General features: G+C 42.7%; 1 protein-coding gene across 2 annotated transcripts in view; it reads left to right on the forward strand.

Moving 5' to 3' along the window:
- The window catches only part of PDE5A (phosphodiesterase 5A), a 498,536-nt gene that overhangs the window by 54,710 nt on the left and 421,633 nt on the right, over positions 1-22,193 (forward strand). For both annotated transcript variants that reach the window (XM_077278445.1, XM_077278452.1), the window contains exon 2: positions 20,176-20,749. In XM_077278445.1, the coding sequence (XP_077134560.1) occupies positions 20,176-20,749 (574 nt within the window). The remainder of the gene's footprint in view (positions 1-20,175; positions 20,750-22,193) is intronic.

The raw sequence follows: 22,193 nt of genomic DNA on the forward strand, positions 1-22,193 counted from the left end.
CATGTTTTCTGGCGTCTTCTCAGTGGACACCGCCAGATGGTGCACTGGTTTGCGCTCCCGCAGACGCCTATCGATCTGAATGGCCATTGTCATGGACTCATTCAGACTTGCAGGCACAGGGAACCCCACCATAACATCCTTAATGGCATCAGAAAGACCCTCTCTGAAAGTAGCCGCCAAGGCGCACTCATTCCACTGAGTAAGCACAGACCATTTACGGAATCTTTGGCAGTAAATTTCAGCTTCATCTTGCCCCTGCGATAGGGACATCAAAGTTTTTTCTGCCTGAAGTTCCAAATGAGGTTCCTCATAAAGCAAGCCCAAGGCCAGAAAAAACGCATCCACATTGCGCAACGCAGGATCCCCTGGTGCCAATGCAAAAGCCCAATCTTGAGGGTCGCCGCGGAGCAAGGAAATCACAATCCCAACCTGCTGTGCAGGGTCTCCAGCAGAACGAGATTTCAGGGACAAAAATAACTTACAATTATTTCTAAAATTCTGAAAGCTAGATCTATTCCCTGAGAAGAATTCCGGCAAAGGAATTCTCGGCTCTGATACCGGAGCATGAACAACAAAATCTTGCAAACTTTGTACTTTCGTGGCGAGATTATTCAAACCTGCAGTTACACTCTGTAGATCCATTATAGACAGGTGAACATAGAGCCATTCAAAGATTAGAAGGAGAGAGAAAAAAAAGAAAGACTGCAGCATAGACAGACTGGCAAGTGATCCAATTAAGAGCACACTAACTACTAGAGAAAAAAAAAAAAAAAAAAAATTTTCAGCAGACTTCTTATTTCTCTCCTTTCTCAGCCAAGGATTTTAACCCTTTAGTTGGCCGGTCAAACTGTCATGATCTCCATGGCCAGAGAACTAGCATAAGCCTCAATAGGAACAAGCTCTTGGAAGATGTAACTGTACTGACCATGAACTAAACCTACCGCATCATCTAGAAGTAGCCAGGTAGCATGTCCTACTTTTTATCCCTATATGCCCAGCGCCGGCCGGAGAACTAAATAATGCTAGCAGAGGGAAATATAAGACCTGACTCACCTCTAGAGAAATGCCCAAAAAGGAGACAGAAGCCCCCCACATATATTGGCGGTGATATGAGATGAAACAACAAACGCAGCAGGAAAATAGTTTTAGCAAATTTGAGGTCCGCTTTCTAGATAGCAGAAGACAGAAAGCATACTTTCATGGTCAGTAGAAAACCCTAACAAAACACATCCAGAAATTACTTTAGGACTCTGGCATTAACTCATAATACCAGAGTGGCAATTCCTGATCAACAAGAGCTTTCCAGACACAGTAACGAAACTGCAGCTGTGAACTGGAACCAAAATACAAAAACAAAACATGGACGAATGTCCAACTTATCTAGTAGATGTCTGGGAGCAGGAACAAGCACAGAGAGGCTTCTGATAACATTGTTGACCGGCAAGCATCTAACAGAGAAGCCAGGTTATATAGCGACACCCAGATCTAATCAGAACAGGTGAACAGGGAAGATGATGTCACAAGTTCAATTCCACCAGTAGCCACCGGGGGAGCCCAGAATCCAAATTCACAACATGACCGATTCCCTTTAAAGTGTTACTTTCTGTTTCAGTAATAACACACTTTGACATCATCATGAAGAAGATTCTTCTGTTTCAACCTAGATTCAAGAAGTTCAGCTTTATCTTTTGACAATGAAAGGTCTCTGATGAGATCATTTAATTTATGTTTAGTGAAGCATTCTGGGTGCTCAGCTGCTCCATCAGTTACATTCTGATCTTCACTTGAGGTCTCCATATCTTCGCCAATAGCTTCAGCTCCATAGTCTTCATATTCTACTTCATTTTCATCCAATCCAGGTGGTACAGGAACTGGCACGGTACCATCATGTGGAACTGGCCTAATCGCAGATTCAAGTTCAGGGTAATTAATGAATATAGCTAACACGTAATTGAATCAGAGGGATTATTAGTATTTGTCTCACAGAAATCCTCCCCTATTATTAAAAAATACTTATCTTTATTTAATCTCAATAAAACACCTTAATATATAAATAAATTATCAAAACACCAACACCACAGAAAGAAAAACAACCGGGGGGGGGCCTACCCCTAAACTGGCCTGTCTCAACCTGCCTACTTGCGGAGGTTGGCACCCTAAACCTGCGCAGTGGCGCCCCCGCTCCTCGATGGCTCGCCCTGCTCACCCTATTAGGCCCTGTAGTGGCAGGGGGTGAGGAAGATAATGAATAGGCAGGTGAGAAAGAAAGGTGTATATGTGCAATATTATATAAGTACTAAAAAGATTTCTCCTTGGCTCCGTTAGTTAGACAAATATTATGGTCTGCCAATAGAGATAATGATTCAAAATGTCCTCAATTGTATGGATATTACTAGTATATCTCTGTAAATTAGATATGTCTGTGATTTAGACTAAATATGATAAATAACGTTTTTCAATTTTTCTTCTCTATGCCCTCACAGATCTAGGCCTAGATAGAGCAACAGAGAGATTACACTGCACATATAGCTATTCCTCTATGTAGAGAAGCTATAGAGATGTGGCTTCCATTAATATGTATAGTATATGTATGTAGGCCCATGCAAGATAAAATGCCACATGTTTACTATCCTAGATTGTACATATATAAATGGCTGCGATATAAACAGACCAACAATTGAGGCCACAAGAGAACAATTGCACAAACATCGGCCAGAAAATTATAAACAACCAACCAAAAAAAAAACAAAAAAAACAAAAACAAAAAAAACACCACCTTAAAAGCAGTCAGACATATCATGAATCAAATGGCAACTCATAATGTAGATAGCCAATTGGCCATGTATTAGTAGTGTTGAGCGATACCTTCCCATATGCAAAGGTATTGGTATCGGATTGGATCGGCCGATATCCAAAAAATGACCGCTCACGTGACCAATCACAAGCCGCGACGTCATCAAAGGTCTTTCACTCCCTGCATTCTTAGGAACGGAGGCTGGCGGTTACACTGCTAAGGTCCAGGGTCCGCCGGACGGGTGAGTATATCCATATTTTTTATTTTTATTCTTTATTTTTTACATGAATATGGATCCCAGGGCCTGAAGGAGAGTCTCCTCTCCTCCAGACCCTGGGAACCATACGCACCGCACACTTCCGATTCCGATTTCCGATATCGCAAAAATATCGGAACTCGGTATCGGAATTCCGATACAGCAAATATCGGCCGATACCCGATATTTGCAGTATCGGAATGCTCAACACTAGTAATTAATCTTATGTTTGTTCTTTGTAGAAAAGCCCTTCAGTTTGACAAAACAAAAGTAGCAGTCATCACTATGATTTTTGGGCTCTTTCCAAATCATGGCAACAGCAAATGGCATAGCCACTTTCCTCATATTCAACCAGTCACGAAGACCATTTGAACAACTTGAGCATATCACATGAGGAGCCCAGCTTTTATCTTAATCACCAAGTGGACACTTAAGATACATCTGATACATCTTTTTAATATCATGAGTGATTGAACATACTTGGCCTTTTGGTTTAAAAGAACCACACACATAGCAGAATCTGTTCGGATGATTGATACACTGTCAGGGCATTTTTCTCTTTTAAATCAGATCAAACAGTAGAGTATAGCTCATTGCTATCTAATTAACGCTGCTGGTGATTAAGCTAAAGTAAATAATGACAACATTCAATAGCGCTTACGCAGGTGGTAAATTAACTTAAAATGAAGTTAATAACAATAATAATCATTAAAAATCTGAATAATACTAAAAATACATTTTATTCACAGTGTAAAATCAAAAACAAACTGGATTCAGTAAGATGTGCGTTTTTTATTCATTCCAGCATCTAAACAAATTTCATAACGAAACATAAATTGGTGGGGGGTGGGATTATGTGTGGTAATGGGGTGGGGGGTGGGATTATGTGTGGTAATGGGGTGGGGGGTGGGATTATGTGTGGTAATGGTATGGGGGCGGGATTATGTGTGGTAATGGGGTGGGGGGTGGGATTATGTGTGGTAATGGGGTGGGGGGGCAGGATTATGTGTGGTGATGTGGTGGGGGGCGGTATTATGTGTGATAATGTGCTGGGGGCGGGATTATGTGTGGTGATGTGGTGGGGGGCGGGATTATGTGAGGTAATGGGGTGGGGGGGTGGGATTATGTGTGGTAATGGGGTGGGAGGGGGGATTATGTGTGGTAATGGGGTGGGGGGGCGGGATTATGTGTGGTAATGTGGTGGGGGAGCAGCATCTAAACAAATTTCATAACGAAACATAAATTGGTGGGGAGCAGGATTATGTGTGGTAATGTGGTGGGGGATGGGATTATGTGTGGTAATGGGGTGGGGGGGCAGGATTATGTGTGGTGATGTGGTGGGGGGCGGGATTATGTGTGATAATGTGCTGGGGGCGGGATTATGTGTGGTGATGTGGTGGGGAGCGGGATTATGTGAGGTAATTCCGGTGCCCGGCGTCCGCTTCCCTGCACTCCTCCTGCATCCTGTGTCAGCGCCGAAGATCTCCGGCATCTGCTTTATGGCCGGCACTTACACAGAATGCAGGAGGAGTGCAGGGAAGCGGACGCCGGGCACCGGAATGTGAGTATGTGGGTTTTTTTTTTACGTTTACGCTGGTAACCAGGGTAAACATCGGGTTACTAAGCGCGGCCCTGCGCTTAGTAACCCGATGTTTACCCTGGTTACCAGTGAAGACATCGCTGGATCAGTGTCACACACACCAATCCAGCGATGTCTACGGGAGATCCAGCGACGAAATAAAGTTCTGGCCTTTCTTCTCCGACCAACGATGTCACAGCAGGATCCTGATCGCTGCTGCGTGTCAAACACAACGATATCGCTAGCCAGGACGCTGCAACATCACACATCGCTAGCGATATCGTTTAGTGTGAAGGTACCTTTAGAGTCTCACATACCAGTCCTTGCTGCCATCACCATCCTTTTCTGACTGACTCAAATCTTACCGCCTCATACTAGTTAGCTCTTCCCCATAACGTGACTTTCTGAGAAGCAGTCATTGGTTGATTGCACTGTCAATACTCCTTCCCATAAAACTCACTAAAACCTTTACTGATGTTGTCCCTGTAAGAAAATTCACAAGTAAGACAAGCAAAGAAATGGGAATAACATAGGAAAAACAACATACATTGAAATGCTGAAATACCGTAATAACAAAAATACTTCTATCTCAGAAACTTTATGTGATAGAGCAAAACTACGCATATTTTTGCAATCAGCACATCAAACTCCATAAAATAGACATATTACCTTTGCTGATGATTTTTTGTGTTGACCAGTGAGACGGCTTGAGAACAAAAAGTGTCTTGGGAGACAAAGAATGTACAGTGAAGAGCAAAAGGGTAACAATGTCTTGAACTTTTGAATTCCAGGCTCCATATCTCATCCACTTCTGCTTTGAACTTGAGACTGCCATAATTTTATGGACAATCATCTTGGATATATCATACTTAAATTTGACTTGCAACTATTTAGCTTATGATTAGTGTTGAGCGATACCGTCCGATACTTGAAAGTATCGGTATCGGAAAGTATCGGCCGATACCGGCAAAGTATCGGATCTAATCCGATACCGATACCCGATACCAATACAAGTCAATGGGACTCAAGTATCGGACGGTATCCCTGATGGTTCCCAGGGTCTGAAGGAGAGGAAACTCTCCTTCAGGCCCTGGGATCCATATTAATGTGTAAAAGAAAGAATTAAAATAAAAAATATTGCTATACTCACCTCTCCGACGCAGCCTGGACCTTACCGAGGGAACCGGCAGCGTTCTTTGCTTAAAATGCGCGCGTTTACTGCCTTCCGTGATGTCACGGCTTGTGATTGGTCGCGTGCCGCCCATGTGGCCGCGACGCGACCAATCACAGCAAGCCGTGACGTAATTTTCAGGTCCTGAATGCAGAATTAGGCATGCTGTGATTGGTCGCGTCGCGGTCACATGGGCGGCACGCAACCAATCACAAGCCGTGACGTAATTTTAAAATGCGCATGTTTCCTGCCTCCCGTGACGTCACGGCTTGTGATTGGTCGCGTCGCCCATGTGACCGCGACGCGACCAATCACAAGCCGTAACGTAATTTTCAAATCCTGAATGCCTAGAATTAGGCATTCAGGACCTGAAAATTACGTCACGGCTTGCTGTGATTGGTCGCGTCGCGGCCACATGGGCGGCACACGACCAATCACAAGCCGTGACATCACGGAAGGCAGTAAACGCGCGCATTTTAAGCAAAGAACGCTGCCGGTTCCCTCGGTAAGGTCCAGGCTGCGTCGGAGAGGTGAGTATAGCAATATTTTTTATTTTAATTCTTTCTTTTACACATTAATGTTGTTTCGATACCGATACCCGATACCACAAAAGTATCGGATCTCGGTATCGGAATTCCGATACCCGCAAGTATCGGCCGATACCCGATACTTGCGGTATCGGAATGCTCAACACTACTTATGATTAGTTATGCAGATTTGTGTCATGTCACTGCATCGTAGATAAACAGTTATATTTAGGTTTCAGAAGTATGGATATTTCTCTTTAACCCCTTAATCCCATATGACGTACTATACCGTCGAGGTGGGGTGGGCCTTAATTCCCACCGACGGTATAGTACGTCATAGCGATCGGCCGCGCTCACGGGGGGAGCGCGGCCGATCGCGGCCGGGTGTCGGCTGCATATCGCAGCTGACATCCGGCACTATGTGCCAGGAGCGGTCACGGACCGCCCCCGGCACATTAACCCCCGGCACACCGCGATCAAACATGATCGCGGTGTACCGGCGGTACAGGGAAGCATCGCGCAGGGAGGGGGCTCCCTGCGGGCTTCCCTGAGACGATCGATACAAGGTGATGTACTCACCTCGTACCGAACGTCTTCTCCCTGCAGGCCCCGGATCCAAAATGGCCGAGGGGCTGTATCCGGGTCCTGCAGGGAGCACTTCCGGGTCGGAGCAGGCTGCAGATGAAAGCTGCAGCCTGCTCCGATGAAAGTATGATCGCAGATATGATAGAGTGCTGTGCACACTATCAGATCTGCGATCTGTGATGTCCCCCCCTGGGACAAAGTAAAAAAGTAAAAAAAAAAATTTCCACATGTGTAAAAATAAATAAAAAAAATTCCTAAATAAATAATAATAAAAAAAAAAATATTATTCCCATAAATACATTTCTTTATCTAAAAAAACCAAACAAAAACAATAAAAGTACACATATTTAGTATCGCCGCGTCCGTAACGACCCAACCTATAAAACTGGCCCACTAGTTAACCCCTTCAGTAAACACCGTAAGAAAAAAAAAAAAAAAACGAGGCAAAAAACAACGCTTTATTACCATACCGCCGAACAAAAAGTGGAATAACACGCGATCAAAAAGACGGATATAAATAACCATGTTACCGCTGAAAACGTCATCTTGTCCCGCAAAAAACGAGCCGCCATACAGCATCATCAGCAAAAAAATAAAAAAGTTATAGTCCTCAGAATAAAGCGATGCCAAAATAATTATTTTTTCTATAAAATAGTTTTTATCGTATAAAAGCGTCAAAACATAAAAAAATGATATAAATGAGGTATCGCTGTAATCGTACTGACCCGACGAATAAAACTGCTTTATCAATTTTACCAAGCGCAGAACGGTATAAACGCCTCTCCCAAAAGAAATTCATGAATAGCTGGTTTTTGGTTATTCTGCCTCACAAAAATCGGAATAAAAAGTGATAAAAAATGGTCACGTGTCCGAAAATGTTACCAATAAAAACGTCAACTCGTCCCGCAAAAAACAAGACCTCACATGACTCTGTGGACCAAAATGTGGAAAAATTATAGGTCTCAAAATGTGGAGACGCAAAAACTTTTTTGCTATAAAAAGCGTCTTTTAGTCTGGTTTCACACTTGCGTTTTTATCTGCATGCGTTTTTTTAAAAAACCGCATGTGTGAAAAAATGCATGTAAACGCGGTAAAACGCATGCGTTTTTATAGAAAAACACAAGAAAACAAGAAAAAAACAAAAAACCCTAACCCTACCCCTAACCTGAAATACGTGGCACGGAAATACGTGGCACTGAAATATACGTTTATATACGTATATACGTATATAAGTGCCACGATATTTCAGTGGCCACGTATATAAGTGCCACGTATTTAAGTGCCACGTATTTAAGTGCCACGTATTTAAGTGCCACGTATTTAAGTGCCACGTATTTACGTGCCACGTATTTTTCAGTGCCTAAAATACGTGGCACTGAAATACGTGGCACTGAAATATCGTGGCACTGAAATATCGTGGCACTGAAGTATTTACGTGCCACGTATTTTTCAGTGCCTGAAATACGTGGCACTGAAATACGTGGCACTGAAATACGTGGCACTGAAATATCGTGGCACTGAAATATCGTGGCACTTAAATACGTGGCACTTAAATACGTGGCACTTAAATACGTGGCACTTAAATACGTGGCACTTAAATACGTGGCACTTATATACGTGGCACTTATATACGTGGCACTTATATACGTGGCACTTATGACTGTCAGAAAATGTTCAGTAAACGGTTAGGGGTGAGGTTAGGGGTAGGGTTTCAGGTAGAATTGGGCAGTTTCCACTGTTCAGGCACATCAGGGGCTCTCCAAACGCAACATGGCGTCCAATCTCAATTCCAGCCAATTCTGCGTTGAAAAAGTAAAACAGTGCTCCTTCCCTTCCGAGCTCTCCCGTGCGTCCAAAAAGGGGTTTACCCCAACATATGGGGTATCAGCGTACTAGGGACAAATTGAACAACAACTTCTGGGGTCCAAGTTCTCTTGTTATCCTTGGGAAAATAAAAATTTTGGGGGCTAAAAATCATTTTTGTGGGAAAAAAAATATGTTTTATTTTCACGGCTCTGCGTTGTAAACTGTAGTGAAACACTTGGGGGTTCAAAGTTCTCACAACACATCTAGATAAGTTCCTTGGGAGGTCTAGTTTCCAATATGGGGTCACTTGTGGGGGGTTTGTACTATTTGGGTACATCAGGGGCTCTGCAAATGCAACGTGACGCCTGCAGACCAATCCATTTAAGTCTGCATTCCAAATGGCGCTCCTTCCCTTCCGAGCTCTGTCATGCGCCCAAACAGTGGTTCCCCCCCACATAGGGGGTATCAGCGTACTCAGGACAAATTGGACAACAACTTTTAGGGTCCAATTTATCCTGATACCCTTGTGAAAATACAAAACTGGGGGCTAAAAAATCATTTTTGTGAAAAAGAAAAATAATTTTTATTTTCACGGCTCTGCGTTATAAACTGTAGTGAAACACTTGGGGGTTCAAAGTTCTCACAACACATCTAGATAAGTTCCTTGGGGGGTCTAGTTTCCAATATGGGGTCACTTGTGGGGGGTTTGTACTGTTTGGGTACATCAGGGGCTCTGCAAATGCAACGTGACGCCTGCAGACCAATCCATTTAAGTCTGAATTCCAAATGGCGCTCCTTCCCTTCCGAGCTCTGTCATGCGCCCAAACAGTGGTTCCCCCCCACATAGGGGGTATCAGCGTACTCAGGACAAATTGGACAACAACTTTTAGGGTCCAATTTATCCTGATACCCTTGTGAAAATACAAAACTGGGGGCTAAAAAATCATTTTTGTGAAAAAGAAAAATAATTTTTATTTTCACGGCTCTGCGTTATAAACTGTAGTGAAACACTTGGGGGTTCAAAGTTCTCACAACACATCTAGATAAGTTCCTTGGGGGGTCTAGTTTCCAATATGGGGTCACTTGTGGGGGGTTTGTACTGTTTGGGTACATCAGGGGCTCTGCAAATGCAACGTGACGCCTGCAGACCAATCCATTTAAGTCTGCATTCCAAATGGCGCTCCTTCCCTTCCGAGCTCTGTCATGCGCCCAAACAGTGGTTCCCCCCCACATAGGGGGTATCAGCGTACTCCAGACAAATTGGACAACAACTTTTGGGGTCCAATTTATCCTGATACCCTTGTGAAAATACAAAACTGGGGGCTAAAAAATCATTTTTGTGAAAAAAAAAATAATTTTTATTTTCACGGCTCTGCGTTATAAACTGTAGTGAAACACTTGGGGGTTCAAAGCTCTCAAAACACATCTAGATAAGTTCCTTAGGGGGTCTACTTTCCAAAATGGTGTCACTTGTGGGGGGGTTTAATGTTTAGGCACATCAGGGGCTCTCCAAACGCAACATGGCATCCCATCTTAATTCCAGTCAATTTTGCATTGAAAAGTAAAATAGCGCTTCTTCCCTTCTGAGCTCTGCTATGCGCCCAAACAATGGTTTACACCCACATATGGGGTATCGTCGTACTCAGGACAAATTGCACAACAACTTTTGTGGTCTAATTTCTTCTCTTACCCTTGGGGAAATAAAAAAATGGGGGTGAAAAGATCATTTTTGTGAAAAAATATGATTTTTTATTTTTACGGCTCTGCATTATAAACTTCTGTGAAGCACTTGTTGGGTCAAAGTGCTCAACACACATCTAGATAAGTTCCTTAAGGGGTCTACTTTCCAAAATGGTGTCACTCGTGGGGGGTTTCAATGTTTAGGCACATTAGGGGCTCTCCAAACGCAACATGGCGTCCCATCTCAATTCCAGTCAATTTTGCATTGAAAAGTCAAATGGCGCTCCTTCCCTTCTGAGCTCTGCCCTGCGCCCAAACAATGGTTTACACCCACATATGGGGTATCAGTGTACTCAGGACAAATTGCACAACAATTTTTGGGGTCCAATTTCTTCTCTTACCCTTGGGAAAATAAAAAATTGGGGGTGAAAAGATCATTTTTGTGAAAAAATATGATTTTTTATTTTTACGGCTCTGCATTATAAACTTCTGTAAAGCACTTGTTGGGTCAAAGTGCTCACCACACATCTAGATAAGTTCCTTAGGGGGTCTACTTTCCAAAATGGTGTCACTTGTTAGGGGTTTCAATGTTTAGGCACATCAAGGGCTCTCTAAATGCAACATGGCGTCCCATCTCAATTCCAGTCAATTTTGCATTGAAAAGTCAAATGGCGCTCCTTCCCTTCCGAGCTCTGCCATGCGCCCAAACTGTGGTTTACCCCCACATATGGGGTATCAGCGTACTCAGGACAAATTGTACAACAACTTTTGGGGTCTATTTTCTCCTGTTACCCTTGGTAAAATAAAACAAATTGGAGCTGAAATAAATTTTGTGTGAAAAAAAGTTAAATGTTCATTTTTATTTAAACATTCCAAAAATTCCTGTGAAACACCTGAAGGGTTAATAAACTTCTTGAAAGTGGTTTTGAGTACCTTGAGGGGTGCAGTTTTTAGAATGGTGTCACACTTGGGTATTTTCTATCATATAGACCCGTCAAAATGACTTCAAATGAGATGTGGTCCCTAAAAAAAAATGGTGTTGTAAAAATGAGAAATTGCTGGTCAACTTTTAACCCTTATAACTCCGTCACAAAAAAAAATTTTGGTTCCAAAATTGTGCTGATGTAAAGTAGACATGTGGGAAATGTTATTTATTAAGTATTTTGTGTGACATATGTCTGTGATTTAAGGGCATAAAAATTCAAAGTTGGAAAATTGCGAAATTTTCAAAATTTTCGCCAAATATTCGTTTTTTTCACAAATAAACGCAAGTTATATCGAAGAAATTTTACCACTAACATGAAGTACAATATGTCACGAGAAAACAATGTCAGAATCGCCAAGATCCGTTGAAGCGTTCCAGAGTTATAACCTCATAAAGGGACAGTGGTCAGAATTGTAAAAATTGGCCCGGTCATTAACGTGCAAACCACCCTCGGGGCTTAAGGGGTTAAAAAAATAAAAATAAATACAAAATTTGACCTGTACGTCTAAAAATACAGAAATCACACTTTCAGTGACATGCAGGATTTGACTTCAGATTTTGGTATTAGCTGCACATTTAGCAATGGGGGGCTTACTACAGATTGTCCTTGCTTTCACTTTGTGAAAAAAGTGAATCTTAGCCGCTATTACTGCTGAATATCACAGATCAATCACAGTGACACTGAGTGACTATTCAACTACGGTGATTACAGTGATATATACTTGAACCTTTTGGATTAGTGTTCACAGACTGAGACTATTATTCCCATTGTCAATCTGGTACATCAGCACTGAAAGACTATGTGCCCACGTTGCTGAAATGCTGCGAAATGTCTACAGCATTTCTGCAACTCCCTGCCGCGGGTAAAATGCATGCGGAACTCGCATGCGTTTTCCTGCAAAACACAAGCGTTTTGCAAGCGTTTTTAGCTTGCAGAATGCTTGCGTTTTCCAAGTGATTTGAATAGTGCATAGTGCATAGTGCTTGACAAATGTGACCAACTTTTTACTATTGATGCTGCCTATACAGCATCAATAGTAAAAGATAGAATTATTATTAAGAATAATAAAAACAATTAAATATATGGTTATTCTCACCTTCCGACGGCCCCCGATCTCCTCAGCGGCGCTCCCGATACATTCCGTTCCCAGGGATGCTTCGCGCGAAGGACTTTTGTGACATCACGGTCGCGTGACCATGACGTCATCTCAGGTGATTTGTGCAATGGATCCCTGGGAACGGAAGCGTTCACTGCTGAGAGTCGGGAGGACTCCGGGGGCCATCAGAAGGTAAGTATATCCCTATTTTTTATTTTAATTCTTTTTTTTTACAGGAATATTGTACCCAGGGCCTGAAGGAGAGTCTCCTCTCCTCCAAACCCTGGGTACCATCCGCACATGAAGCGCTCACTTTACGCATGGTGGGCATAGCCACATGTGTAAAGTGAGAGTTTCAATGCAATCCTATGGCTGAGGAATCGCCACAATTCCGCAGAAATAATGAACATGTTGCGGATTTTACCGCTCTGCGATTCCGCAGCGGGAAAATCTGCAGCATGGGCACAACAACTGTGGAATCCCATGGGATTGCATGGGAATGCATTTTTTAAGCGTTTCCGCTGAGGCAAAAAACGCGGCAGAAACGCATAAAAAACGCAATGTGGGCACACAGCCAAATAGTGCACAAGAACCACATTTGGCTTTTTTCTATCCCTATCCTGTCTGCTATTAGCTCCTACCCATACACAGTTCATGCATAAAATAATGCTTCTTCGCTGGCCCCTGTCTTTTATGCTTGATCGTATATTTCCTGTGATTTGCCAGGCAAGTCCATGTAAACTGATTTCTGAAGGGCATTGTTGTGTAGAAGCCCATGGGGCTGCACCTGATTCCAATAGCACCCCTACGGAGTCTTCAGCAGTGTGGGAAATGGCGCTGACCACATTTATTCTTTTAATTTTTTTTTACGATAATCACGAATCGAATTGTAGAGTGTTCAAAATCATGTTAAACCACAAATTTAAGGAAATTCAACTCAAACCAGATCCTCTGCGGATTGATCCTCTCATGTATTGTCCTGTGTCTTTCAAACAGTAAAGAATCCTGAGACCATTCATGTATGGGGTTGCCTTTCTTTCAAAGTAGTGGGGTCACTCACAATTTTTCCTAAGAACACTGCCATGGATAATTTGAGGATGAACAAAGCTTTTTCCAACATGATGGAGACCATGTCACAAGGCAAAAATGCTCACTAAGTAGCTTGGTGAACAAAACATTGAAATTTTCAGTGCATGACCAGGACACTCCTCAGATCTCAATCTTATTAAAAATCTGTGGTCAGTAGTGTTGAGCATTCCGATACCGCAAGTATCGGGTATCGGCCGATACTTGCGGTATCGGAATTCCGATACCGAGATCCGATACTTTTGTGGTATTGGGAATCGGAATCGGAAGTTCCCAGTGTATGGTTCCCAGGGTCTGAAGGAGAGGAAACTCTCCTTCAGGCCCTGGGATCCATATCCATGTAAAAAATAAAGAATTAAAATAAAAAAATAGGGATATACTCACCCTCTGACGCGCCCTGGTAGTAACCGGCAGCCTGCTTTGCTTAAAATGAGCGCGTTCAGCACCTTCCATTACGTCACGGCTTCTGATTGGTCGCGTGCCACTCATGTGACCGCCACGCGACCAATCACAAGCCGCGACGTCATCCCTCAGGTCCTAAATTCCCTTCTAGGAATTTAGGACCTGAGGGATGACGTCACGGCTTCTGATTGGTCGCGTGGCGGTCACATGAGCGGCACGCGACCAATCAGAAGCCGTGACGTCATGGAAGGTACTGAACGCGCTCATTTTAAGCAAAGAAGGCTGCCGGTTCACAGCGGTAAGGTCCAGGCTGCGTCGGAGAGGTGAGTATATCACTATTTTTTATTTTAATTCTTTATTTTACACATTCATATGGATCCCAGGGCCTGAAGGAGAGTTTCCTCTCCTTCAGACCCTGGGAACCATCAGGATACCTTCCGATACTTGAGTCCCATTGACTTGTATTGGTATCGGGTATCGGTATCGGCGAGATCCGATACTTTGCCGGTATCGGCCGATACTTTCCGATACCGATACTTTCAAGTATCGGACGGTATCGCTCAACACTAGTGGTCAGTCCTCAAAAAGCAATTGGACAAACAAAAACACTAAAATCCAAGCACAGATTAGATAAGCATGTGTTGTCATCAGACAGAATGTGGCCCAAGAGCTCATATCCAGCATGTCAGGGCAAATTGCAGAAGTCTTGATAAATATGGAACTGGAATATCAGAATTTTGGACACAGCGCACCTGCACTGCATCTAAAATGCTGCATTCTACAATACAAAATAATTCAAAAATTTAGTCCAAAAAGCATAATTTTAGGTGCTAGACACTCCAAATTTAGAACCCACACTTTCTAAAGTAGCGGTATTTTACCGCCTAAGGATACAAAGTGATTCCATAAATTGTTTTAAAATTAAAGCTTTATTAATATATACCGTATTTTTCACACCTGATTATAAGACGCACCCCCAAATTTGGCGAAGAAGAATAGAAAAAAATATTTTTTTATGTTAAATGGGGGGCTGTTTTATAATGTCAGAGTCCATCTTACAAATCATATATATGTCCCTTATCCTGGTATCTATATAACTCTCATCCTGGCACATGGCCCCCCTGTGCTTGCACATTGCCCTCACTGTGCTGCTGGCACTTTGCCCCCTGTGATGCTGGCACACTGCCCCTTGTGCTGGCACACTGCCCCCTTGTGCTTGCACATTGGCACATTGCCCCTTCTGGCACAATGCCTCCTTGTGCTGGTAAATTCCCCTCCTGTGCTGGTACATTGCCACCCTGTGCTGCTGGTACATTGGCACATTGCCCCCTTGTGCTGGCACATACCCCCCACCCCATCCTGTATATGGCACCCTGGCATGCACATGGCCCCCTCTATATGCCCCCCTGCTGGCACGCACATGATAAAATAACAAACACTTCACTCACCTTCTGATGATGGAAGGTTGCGCTTCCTGTTTCCTGGGCATCCAATCATGTGACCTTCGTTCACAGTGATGACATCACTGTGCTGTGCCGATCGGATGTCGGCACAGACACAGGAAGAGCCACAGGCCAGCTGGGAGCACGGAGCCATCATCGGGAGGTGTTTGTTACTTTATTATGTGCGTGCCAGCAGGGGGGCATATAGTGACTGGGGAGGCATGTGCATGCCAGCAGGGGGCATATAGAATGATGTGGGGGCATATTCATGATGGGAGGGGGGTAACAGCACTTTCAATATGCGCCGCTCCCCTGTCATCCAACTCAATGCGACTTCAGCACCGAGGTGATGGACAGCGAGTGGAGTGAATATTACATGAGGTTAATGATCGGGAGCACGTGACCTTCTGCTGTCTCTGCAGCCCACAGTAAGCCCACCCCAGCCCCTTGACACATCTCTAGAGCCGCCCCCCCTCCTCTGCAGCACAGCACACATTCGGATTGTAAGACGCACCCCCACTTTCCCCCAAAATTTAGGGGAACAAAAGTGCGTCTTATAATCCAAAAAAAAACGGTAATTAAAAATGCACAAAAAAGAAAAGAAAAAATTCCAAATAAAAAACGGTGGGAATAAACCTCCAAACAGGGTAAACAAACAAAGTAAGTCTAGGCCAGCCATGCAATTCCAAATCTCAAAACATAAAGCTCATGACATAAAGCTATGGTCTGATGCACAATTCATTAAAATGTATGTCAATGCATTCAGTTCTGTCTTACTGAAAAAAAGAATGTTAAAGTATAGAAATATATTGAAGGTTCCAAAAAAGTGCTTAGTGCAAAAAGGGAGATTAAACGTTACTCAAGGACAGACTGTAGCACCAGCATACATGAGGATACATTTTCACAGAAATAAATCAGCAATGTTCAATGCATATAATAAGTAACTTAATGCCATGAAAAAAGTAAATAGATTACTGAAGCAAAACAATACATCACCTGAATAGACTAGAAATGTCAGAATGCAGAAGGGGACCAGGACAGCCGCACATCCCCAACCCCTACGCCATTTCGCAATAGCTTCTTCCGGGGGTGTACTCATACCCCTCCCTGGAAGAATCCCAGCACTGACCTTACCACCAAAAAATACTTGCAATCTTATCTGGACCCCAGAATGCGAGTCAAGATTCCTCAAGTTGAAAACCCAGCTAGCCCAAAGCCCAGTCCTGAGTGCTCCTGACTTCCGCCGCTAGTTTATTGTCTATCTGCATCAGATAGCCAACCAAAAACAGAAAAACAGGTCCGCGCATTCCTAGGGACTGCAAACTATTATTGAAAGTTTATCCTCAATTACAGCACAGTAGCAAAGCCCCTCACTGACCTTACCACCAAAAGATATGCTCGCTATCTTATCTGGACCCCAGAATGCAAGTCCGCATTTCTCCAGTTGAGAACCCAGCTAACTCAAAGCCCTTTTTCCAAACAGACGAATCGAACACTGGATTGGGAGCTGTACTCATTCAAGTGGGGGATGATGGTCAGGAACACCCGATAGCCTATGTCTCCCTGAAGCTGTTGGACCTGGAAAGGGCATATGCCACAATAGAAAAAATAATGCTTGGCTATAGTTCCAATAGGTCCTTAAGAAAAATTGCCCTAAGTCCATGGCAAGGAATTAACGGTAATTACTTACCACAATTTTTTAAGTTGGCTAAATCAGACTGCTGAGGACAATGAACGTTTACTCAGATGAAGCCTGGCCTTACAGTCCTTTAATTTTTCGGTCTGCCATAGAAAGGGCAAAGATCATGGAAATGCCGATGGACTGTCCCGACAAGTGGATTAGGATGATCGGAAGCCTATCTCATCTGGCAGCCCCACTACAGGATCCAGCAGTCTTCGAGGCTAATTAAGAAGGAGGAATAATGTGACGACACAGCATTTCTTCTTAATTATGCCAGACGTAAATTCCATAGGCCCAAAATTATAGACTGTTGTCTGAATTATTGACTCTTCTTGTAGGTTGAATTGATATTTGTAAATTCATAAATGGTTGTTATTTACCTCCTACATCAGCTCCTACAGTTTATTGCACTGTTATCTTTGAAAAACAGGACCATAAGGTTACTGAACAATGTGTTTACTGATATGTTGATTACACATCATACAAGGCCATGCACTTCGTTGACTTGCAAACATTGAAGGATAAACTCTAAATAATCAAACATTACAGATTAACATCATCACCCCTTCCCCCTGTGAATGATGGCTTGAAGGACAGTTGTGAACTATATATGGAGACTTTGCCTCTGTTCAAAGTGACTCTACAGGATGTCAGCTTAGGGGACCTGTGTCCCCAGCTGGAAGAACATAGATCTGCTCCTTTCACCATCGCTGAACCCTCAGAGACATCTTGAAGAATCAAGGTTGGGACAATCAGGTCACCTGGCCACATACCTCACTGCTCTAGGTTAATTTCCTAAGATTATCGTTACCACCTCTCTGTGCATGCCACAGGTGGGGGTAGTTAGCCCTTGAAGCTCTGAAGTCACAGATGCTCTTATCCCGGCAAGTCGGTGGAAGGGTGAGACTCTGTAATTTGCGCCATCTTGGGTATTTTCCAGGGACTGTTCTATGTGTTATTTGCCTGTTTTGTGGTTTAATAAAGTATTGCCACACTGTTTTACCCTATCCCTGTGTTGTCTGAGTAGTATAGTATTATGCCTGCGATAAAACGAGAGTGGGCTTTCAGTGGGATGATTATTGTAGATTATAAGCTCTCATGAGCAGGGTCATTTATGTGGCTTTAATAATTGTTTTATTAACATTGTTACTTATGACTGTTGTGTTTGAAACTGTTAAACTGTAAAGCGCTGCGGAATATGTTGGCGCTATATAAATAAAGATTATTATTATTATTATTCCTGATCCTTGCGGTCTCAAGCCAGCAGACTAGCGCACCCGCAGGTTTTTTTAAGTTGTTGAGACCACAAAATCAAGTAGTAAGAAGTCTAGCAGATTTGGACTTCTAGTGATTAAAGTGTCATAAATGCATCGTGACCACATTTCCCATCCTTATGTTGTGTTCTAGCATTGCTATATTGCGATCTTCTGTGCTTTATCTGTTGCAGTGATAGTCGCCATATAGCTCCAACCAAGATCTAGATACTTGAGTTATTAGAAGCTGCAGTTTTATTTACTTTTTAAAAGTTATAAAGCATAAAACAAATTACATATAGGACATCGCATCATCATAATCTCATTGATCTGCAGAATTAACCACTATTAATAGGTCAAACCACTGCACTTGTAAACTGCCTGTGTTGTATGGAGTGTTTTGCTCTTCCTGTGCTGAACCCCTAGCTATTGCTCTCATAGTGATTTTATCTCTGATTCACCAAAACAATTTCGGTGGAATTCTGGCAACTCCAAGTTGTGCAAAAATGTCCCAACTTTTGGCATTTTTCAGGTACTGGAATAAGATTTCTGGCATGGCGTATGGTGGTGGACGCCACTCTTCTGGCACACCTGATTCATGAAGAGGTATGCACCTCTTAATGAATCAGGAGTGTCTGGCACCAACACTCGCTAGATTTTCTCGCTGGTCTTGAAAAATCAGGGCAATAGGGTATGGACTGAAGTTATGGGTACTGAATATGATTTTTTGTCCCCTTCTAAACATACAGTTGGTGTTATAATTTGGTATTTGTGTTTTCAATTTAATTTTTCCATTGTAGCCCAAAAACACATGTGACATTTACCAGTGACATATTTAGCTTGCAGTATTCAACATCAAGACAATAATCTAAGTACACAGCATGTAATAATATTTAATTGTATGAAAACAAAGGTCTGATGTAAAGCAATAAACAAGACAGAGGTTAAATGAAAGGAATCATTCACTTCCTTCTAATTTGGCTAAAACTATGTAAACAGAAAAGCAGCAGGCTAGGACATTCAATTTATACTAATGATAATTCCCTTAAATTAATCCTGATTCCTGAAATAACCGGTCTTTTTAAAGGGAACCTGTCAGCAGTTTTTTGCACTCCAAAATGATATAATCTATGTTAAGTTGCTGTAATGCAGAATAAATTCATACCTGTGGTTTATCAATCCCATGATTGTGTTGCAGAGAAATCAGTTGTCCTATTTTTATAATAATGAGCCACAATTGCAGTGCATGGCACTAAACTTACAGCACTTCGACCTCTCTTGCTTTCCATCCGCCACTTCCCCTGCCTTCCATTTCTCACTGACAGACCATTCTTAGACTTACTCCTTCTCCAAAGATCTTGTACAAGTGCCGTCATCTTGTACGCAGTAAGGACCTGATGGCAGTGTGAGAGCTGGACTCTCAATCTAAGCATGTGCTGCCCCTGAGAGTGACACTACTTGTGTGAGACCTAATGTGGGGGAACAGGTCACAGAGAAAAGTTACTTGTCGGTCATTGTAGAAGGCTAACTACGGATGGGGAATTTTCAGCAATGGAATGGAGGCTTGCTAAAACAAAGATATGGATTTATTCTGTTTTATAGCGACGTAAGATATTAGTTTGGGGTACAAAAAAAAAACATTGACAGGTTCCCTTAAATACAATACATTGGAAAAGAATGATTACAAGTATAAAAAGGTTAAGAAGGACATGGCCAGTGACCGTTGTAAATATTTAATGCTGCTCTCCTGCTGACACATTTCAGTGTTCATTTGTCATCACTCATCTGCTTTCCTTACTAAAATATTTATAACTTTATTTCCACTTTTTAGAGAAATGGTCAATGCATGGTTTGCTGAAAGAGTGCACACGATACCAGCAACAAAGGAAGGAGCGAAAAGCAATACAGAAAATAACCAGCAGGCCTCTTCTTCTGAGAACGCCATCCAAGGGGCACCAGTGAGAAAGATCTCTGCTTCCGAGTTTGATAGGCCTCTCAGGCCACTCGTAGTCAAGGATTCTGTGGGAACAGTGACATTTCTTGCAGATTCTGAAAAGAAGGAACAGATGCCTCTACAAGCTCCCAGTTTAAATAGTGCAAGTGATCAGTGTTCACGGCTTCTGGAACTGGTGAAAGATATTTCAAGCCATTTAGACGTTGCTGCCCTGTGTCATAAAATTTTTCTACACATCCACGAATTGATATCGGCTGACCGCTACTCACTTTTTTTAGTCTGTGAGGACAGTTCCAATGAGAAATTTTTGGTTAGTAGACTTTTTGATGTAGCAGAAGGCACAACATTGGAGCAGGCTTCAAATAATTGCATCCGTTTGGAATGGAACAAAGGAATTGTGGGCTACGTGGCAGAATATGGGCAACCCTTAAACATAAAGGATGCTTATAAGGTAATTAAAGAGAAGTCAACTACAAGTTACTATGCAGTATATGGTTTGGAATTTTGTATAATTATTACTATGTGTAAGAAATGTGAAGTGGAATTAGTCTGTGTATACTGTGAGGGGTTGACTCCCTCAGTTGCTTCTAAAAGTAGACACAGGAACGCTTCTTGTGGTAAATAACCTACTAGTTTATTATGGAACAGCATAAACTATAGCAGTGTTCAGCAAAGTAAATATGGCTTTTCTGGCATAACGGCAAAACAAAAAGATAACGTATAGCAAAGTCCATATGTCTGAAAGGTTCGACTGCTCAGACCACCATGTGTCTTCAGCTCCACCTGGAACCAAGTCTAGAGTCTCTCCTCTCCAAACCACAACACAGAGAAAAAAAACCAGTGGCTGTACATTTAACATCCCAGTCACACCCTTGAGGTGGAGACATGGTAAGTAGGCATCCCGTCCATCTCTTACCTACTTACCTGCAAATCATGGCTGATTAACTCCTTCAGCATATGACATGATGAAGAGAAACTTATGGGTTTCTAGATCACATAAAAAAGCAATCTCTCTGAACAAATCTCCCCTCACATGCAGCAGTGCCAGTGACCCTGTCACAGTGTATATATATATATATATATATATATATATATATATATACACTCACTGGCCACTTTATTAGGTACACCTGTCCAACTTCTTGTTAACACTTAATTTCTAATCAGCCAATCACATGGCGGCAACTCAGTGCATTTAGGCATGTAGACATGGTCAAGACAATCTCCTGCAGTTCAAACCGAGCATCAGTATGGGGAAGAAAGGTGATTTGAGTGCCTTTGAATGTGGCATGGTTGTTGGTGCCAGAAGGGCTGGTCTGAGTATTTCAGAAACTGCTCATCTACTGGGATTTTCACGCACAACCATCTCTAGGGTTTACAGAGAATGGTCCGAAAAAGAAAAAAAATCCAGTGAGCGGCAGTTCTGTGGGCGGAAATGCCTTGTTGATGCCAGAGGTCAGAGGAGAATGGGCAGACTGGTTCGAGCTGATAGAAAGGCAACAGTGACTCAAATCGCCACCCGTTACAACCAAGGTAAGCCTAAGAGCATCTCTGAACGCACAGTGCGTCGAACTTTGAGGCAGATGGGCTACAGCAGCAGAAGACCACACCGGGTACCACTCCTTTCAGCTAAGAACAGGAAACAGGCTACAATTTGTACAAGCTCATCGAAATTGGACAGTAGAAGATTGGATAAACGTTGCTTGGTCTGATGAGTCTCGATTTCTGCTGCGACATTCGGATGGTAGGGTCAGAATTTGGCGTAAACAATATGAAAGCATGGATCCATCCTGCCTTGTATGGAGCATCTTTGGGATGTGCAGCCGACAAATCTGCGGCAACTGTGTGATGCCATCATGTCAATATGGACCAAAATCTCTGAGGAATGCCTCCAG

This window comes from Ranitomeya variabilis, chromosome 1 (assembly GCF_051348905.1).
Source record: "Ranitomeya variabilis isolate aRanVar5 chromosome 1, aRanVar5.hap1, whole genome shotgun sequence".
Classification (NCBI taxonomy): domain Eukaryota; kingdom Metazoa; phylum Chordata; class Amphibia; order Anura; family Dendrobatidae; genus Ranitomeya; species Ranitomeya variabilis.